Consider the following 6000-nt stretch of genomic DNA (forward strand, 5'->3'; position numbering starts at 1 on the left):
ATGACATTTAGTGTTCTCTTTAAAGCCCCAGCTCCTGGAGTCAGGTGATTCCCTTTCATTGTAAAAGGAAGCTTCTAGCCCTCCTGGTTAGAGAGAGCAGCTTGAAAATGTGACCTGGCTGCAATCTGAAGGCTCACAGACCAGAGAGCAAAGGAAAATACCCTAACATTTATTATGTCTGACAATCCAATGAGTCCGGGGGGGGTTGAACCCTGAGGTTGGAGGCTTGGAGTTGGTGATACTGGAACTATGACTGAATTTCACTGACTGAAGTGCTTTGTGACCAAAGGAAGGAAGCCTACGGTACTAACCACGGCAAGGCCCAGCTAGCTGTTCTCACTGTCAGCGGCAAAATCTCGAGCCTCCATATCAGAAAAGAATCCAGCGCTATTAACTCCCCCTGCCCCAAGTCACGTTAGTATCAGAGTTATAGAGATTTATCTGGAGCATTCCACTCTTGGTATGGTGCTCCAAACGCTCCCGGTCACGGGCTCTTTCTACAACGTGGTCTGCACGCTCCATAGCACACCGGCACCATTCCAAACACAACGACTTCCCCCTCAGTCTTCTGCCGGACATGACTCTATTTCATTTTCTATCCAGCCAAGTCTTGGGTCTGCTCTGCCTCCTACTCAATGTTTTGTTTGTTGACTTTACTGGAAGCAGGGTTAAGCTCTCAGTGAGTAAAAAACAATCTATATCCCACTTAAATACAATGAAAGCCAGGTATAGTGACAACCTGCCAGAGTGACCGTCTATGCCGAGAAGATACACAATGGAGTGATGCAATCAAGAGAAAAGTACTTTGTCACAGCCTTACAAAGTTCCACTTGCCTGCTCAGCTGGGAAGAGCACTGGTTTTATGGACAAAAATAAATATTTATTTGTTATCATTATTATCCATGCAAAGGGCGGGCAAGTAGTTTTAGTACCTGGTACATTTTCAAGCCAGTTTTACAATCCATGTCAGAAATAATGCATTTGCCCATTTAACGGACGTTTGTATTCTGTGGTGAGTTCCAACTGAAAACAGAAAAGGTTTAGGTCTGAAATTACCCTCCCAAGGTTTGGCAAGTTTGATGCATACACTGAATTTGAATATAAATTATGATAGTCAGGTACCCACTGAAAAACACAAATCATTTAAGAATGCTGCCGTTATCATGTTAGATTGACCTGATACCTTGATGCCAATCTGGGATAGTATCTGATATATATTTGATAATGGGCTCTTCTGTCTAGCAAAGAAAGGTACAACATGAGCCAATGGCTGGAAGTTGAACCTTATCAAATTCAGACTGAAAACTAAGCATACATTTTTAAGGGTAAGAGTTTTAACCTTTGGAACAATTTACCATGGTGGATTCTCCATCATGGACAATTTTCAAATCAAGATGGGATGTTTTTCTAAAAGATCTGCTCTAGGAATTATTTTGGGGCAGTTCTCTGGCCTTTGCTATGCAGAAGGTCAGACTAGATGATCACAGTGGCCTTGGAATCTACGAATCTGTCCAATAAGATATTCCTCTGCTAACAGGTTTGGAGGAGCTCATATTTGGCTGTTATCACACTCAGAATAGCTAGATCAGCGGTTCTCAAACTGTGGGTCGCGACCCCATTTTAATGGGGTCGCCAGGGCTGGCATTAGACTTGCTGGGGCCTGGGGCCAAAGCCCAAGCCCAAAGCCAAAGCCCTCAGGCTTTAGCCCTGGGTGGCAGGATTCAAGTTACAGGCCTCCACACCTGGGACTGAGCCCTTGGGCTTGAGCTTTGTCTCCCCCGCCCCGCCCCCCAGCTTCTGGGGCAGCCAGGCTTGAGTGGGCTCAGGCTTTGGACCTGTGTAGTAATATTTGTTGTCAGAAGAGGGGCGCGGTGCAATGAAGTTTGAGAACCCCTGACCTAGATTATCCTGACTTCCACTCACAGGTAAAACCCAAAAGCTTATTAAACATCTAGAAAATATTCTTTTTAGTGACATGCAAACGGTCTGAACTTCACCTTCCATCAGTCTAGGAGCAGTTTGTGAATCTCCACATTATACGATTGAGTTTAATATTTAAGTATTTAGCAAAGATTATATCTGAACCAGACACAAATAGCATGTGGAGGCAGTGGGGGGGGGAGGTAAGGGGGGGTTGCACATGCATGCTTACAGACATCTATGCCATTAACTCAGTGAGCCAGTCCCAAAATAAACCTAGGTATTTTCCTTTAAGTGGGTGAGCCCAACCCAGGGACAGGAGCCCCCCTCCCAAGCATGATAACAAAGTACCTACTTCAATACCTTGCAGAAAGCCGCAGCCCTCCAGACAGGCAAACCTTCTCTATGATCCCCCCCTGCAGAGCTGGGGGAAGTACCACTCAGTGCAGGCAGCCCAGAGCTGAGATTTAAATCACTCCAAATATCTATACTCCTATTAGGTGACCAGATAGCAAGTGTGAAAAATTGGGACAGAGGCGGGGTAATAGGCACCCCTACAAGACAAAGCCCCCAAGATCAGGAATGTCCCCATAAAATCAGGACATCTGGTCACCCTAACTCCTATGTGCTATAAAATACCACTCGCCCTGTGGGTGGCCCTGCAGAATACATTGATGGGCACTTGTTCAGGAAAACCTAGCAGTTTGCGGGACAGGAGAGTTACTTCATTATCTGAAAAAAAGAAAAGGAGGACTTGTGGCACCTTAGAGCCTAACAAATTTATTTGAGCATAAGCTTTCCTGAGCATTTTCCACTGCATGCAGCCGATGAAGTGAGCTGTAGCTCACGAAAGCTTATGCTCAAATACATTTGTTAGGCTCTAAGGTGCCACAAGTCCTCCTTTTCTTTTTTGCGAATACAGACTAACACGGCTGCTACTCTGAAACCATTCATTATCTGAAACTCCTATAAACACACCATTCCACTTCTTTCACTGTGTCTGTATATGAACTGTACATAGACTGAATATGTACCAAATGGTGGTGAGAAAAGAGACAGGAGAGATTTGACTGGCCAACAGGTATCCCATCTGACACAGATCTCTCTGGGTCACTGCACTACACCATCCCCAAGGTAAGAAGTCACAGAAGTGTGTTCTGTTGACTGGGAGCTACCGATTACCTGCTCGCAACTCCCTCTGTGGGTCTGCGGTAGGCAAGCCGCAAAGATGAACATTTTTTTCTTAATCACAGGTTTCAGAGTAGCAGCCGTGTTAGTCTGTATTCGCAAAAAGAAAAGGAGTACTTGTGGCACCTTAGAGACTAACAAATTTATTAGAGCATAAGCTTTCGTGAGCTACAGCTCACTTCATCGGATGCATTTGGTGGAAAATACAGAGCGGAGATTTATATACACACACAGAGAACATGAAACAATGGGTTTTATCATACACACTGTAAGGAGAAAGAAAAGGAGTACTTGTGGCACCTTAGAGACTAACAAATTTATTAGAGCATAAGCTTTCGTGAGCTACAGCTCACTTCATCGATGCATCCGATGAAGTGAGCTGTAGCTCACGAAAGCTTATGCTCTAATAAATTTGTTAGTCTCTAAGGTGCCACAAGTACATTTTTTTCTTAACTGGACAAAGGTAGGTAGATGCCACAAGAGCCTGCCCTGGAGAAGCGTCTTTCACACCAGGAGAAGAGTAGGATCCCCAGGGGGACAGATGTCTTTTTTCCAGTCCGTTTGCCAAAAAGGACAGTTTTTAAAGAGCAGGAGGAAAGCATTACAACGGAGCAGTACCAGCAGATGGGATGGTTTGCTGGGCTTAAAAATGAGGTAGGGCCCATGGGTCTGACCTGGCTGGCCCTTCCAATACAGACTAAACCAAGCGAAGCGGAGTCTTACTAAAAGGCGTGGAAAGTGTCCAAGCACTAGGTGCCAGGTGTTCTTTGGGAGACGCCTCCCCTCTCGGGCGTGCAAGCCGAGCCCCCCGGCCTGGTGCCGCCGCGCTCCAGACTTGCCTGCAGACCCGTGCAACCCACCGCCCCGGCAACGCTCAACGGCCCGGTGACTGCCCTGGCTCACCCCGCCATAGGGCACTTTACGGCATGAGCATATTAACTCTCCTCCCGCCCCCGCTGCCAACCGGGTGCTGCCTGGGATCGCCCAGCCATGCGGGGACAGGGGAGCGCCAGCCGGGCACGCAGCCCCAGCAGGGCCCGGGGGCAGAGCAGGGGGGCTCGGCCGGGCACGCAGCCCCCAGCAGGGCCCGGGGGCAGAGCAGGGGGGCTCGGCCGGGCACGCAGCCCCCAGCAGGGCCCGGGGGCAGAGCAGGGGGGCGAACCCCTCGCGGTGCCTTCCGCGGGGGCCGGGGGCTCTGGCTGGAGCCCAGCGCAGCGCTCCGCGGGGCGACGGGAACAGGGGGCTCCATGGCCCTGCGAGTCCCGGCAGCTGCCCCGGGCCGGGCGGCGGCGAGTGCGGTGAAAGCACGGTCCGGCCTCCGGAGGAGACTCTGGGGCCCGGGCTCTGTCCCCGCAGGGGCGAGGGGCGGTGCCCGGCCGGCGCGGAGCGAACACCTGAGCGACCCCCGCTGCAGTGCCCGGGCTGGGCGGCCCTGGGGCCCGGGACAGACCGGTCAGGGGGAGAGCGAGATCGGGCACTAGGGTCCTCAGACCTGGCCGCTCCCTTCGGGAACCCCCTTGCCCCTGCCCCGCTCCCCTCCGGGCCGCTCCTCTCCCGTGCCCGGCTCCTCCCGGCATCTCTACCCCGCTCCCCTCCGGGCCGCTCCTCTCCCGTGCCCGGCTCCTCCCGGCATCTCTACCCCGCTCCCCTCCGGGCCGCTCCTCTCCCGTGCCCGGCTCCTCCCGGCATCTCTACCCCGCTCCCCTCCGGGCCGCTCCTCTCCCGTGCCCGGCTCCTCCCGACCTCTCTACCCCGCTCCCCTCCGGGCCGCCCCGCTCACCCCGGCGCCGCTCCCCCCTGCCCCGCTCCTCTCCAAGCTCCACTCCGCTCCGTCCGGGCCGCCCCGGTCCCCTCCGGGCTCCGCTCCCCTCTACCGCGCTCCTCTTCGGGGTCCCCGACCCCCTCTGCCCCGACCCCTCCTTACCCTCCTGCCCGCTCCCCTTCGGCTCCTCCTACCCCGCTTCCCCTCCGCCCCCCTACCGCCCTGTCCTGCTCCCCCCGGGTCCCACTTCCCCCTTTGCCCCGCTTCCCTCCGGGTCCCCGGCCCCGCGCTGGGACCCCGGCCGGTACCTCCTCCTCGGGCAGGCTGGGCTCGGCCGGGCTGCTCTCCTTGTCGGCAGGGAGGCTGTTCATGGTGCCGTCCCGGGGCGCACGGAGCCGGCTGCGGAGAGGCTGGTCCCTGCCGCTGGCAGCAGCATCAGGGGCTGGCGGCGCTGCACTGAGCCCCCGGCAGCCCGGCCCGGCAGGGAACTGCGGCAAGGGGGGAGGGACGGGGGCGGGGGAGCCCGTGCTGCCGCCACTGGCCCAGGGGTGCCCGGTCCGTGCGCCCTACGCGCTCCGGGCAGCTCCCTCCCGGGCACCCCGGGGGTGGGGGGATCGGGGCGGGCAGGGCAGGGCAGGGCAGGGCTGGCTGGGGAAGTTGGGCGGCATGAGGGTCAGAGAGGGACGGGGAGCTGGGCTGGGTGCGGGGCACAGAGGGGGAAAAACCCTAAACTCCCTGTCCCCAACCCATGGTCCCAGCACTAGCTCCCTCCCCCGAGCACCCTGTGATGTTCAGGAGCCATCAATGATCAGGGCGCAGCCCTAGCTGTGGGTTCACCGTTTTCAGGCTTCCCAGAAAGCCAAGGGCTAGAAACTTGGCTTTTACCATGAAGGCTGAGCTTGTCCTTTACCTGACTGGGTTCTGGCAGGGAGGGGTTCCCATGGCTGTGGGCTTGCGGGGGGTCACAGACCAGCCACGCCAACCAGCTGTACTTCTGCTGGGACACTTTGTACCTCCTTTTTGTTAGCACCTGCTTCTCCCGCTCCCCCTCACATGGGACTGGGCGGGGGGGCACAGAGCACTGGGGCTGGAAGTTTTTGTTGTTTTTGCCACTAATTCAGACCCTAATC

General features: G+C 55.0%; 1 protein-coding gene across 1 annotated transcript in view; it reads right to left on the minus strand.

Annotated features, from left to right (window-relative positions):
- RBPMS (RNA binding protein, mRNA processing factor) overlaps nt 1-5496 on the minus strand; it is a 141262-nt gene extending 135766 nt beyond the window's left edge. Inside the window, exon 1 of the mRNA XM_043513055.1 lies at nt 5179-5496. Coding sequence (XP_043368990.1) covers nt 5179-5241 — 63 coding nt within the window. The 5' untranslated portion in view covers nt 5242-5496. The remainder of the gene's footprint in view (nt 1-5178) is intronic.
- Between the last annotated feature and the right edge of the window lie 504 nt (nt 5497-6000).

This window comes from Dermochelys coriacea, chromosome 4 (genome assembly GCF_009764565.3).
Source record: "Dermochelys coriacea isolate rDerCor1 chromosome 4, rDerCor1.pri.v4, whole genome shotgun sequence".
NCBI lineage: Eukaryota > Metazoa > Chordata > Testudines > Dermochelyidae > Dermochelys > Dermochelys coriacea.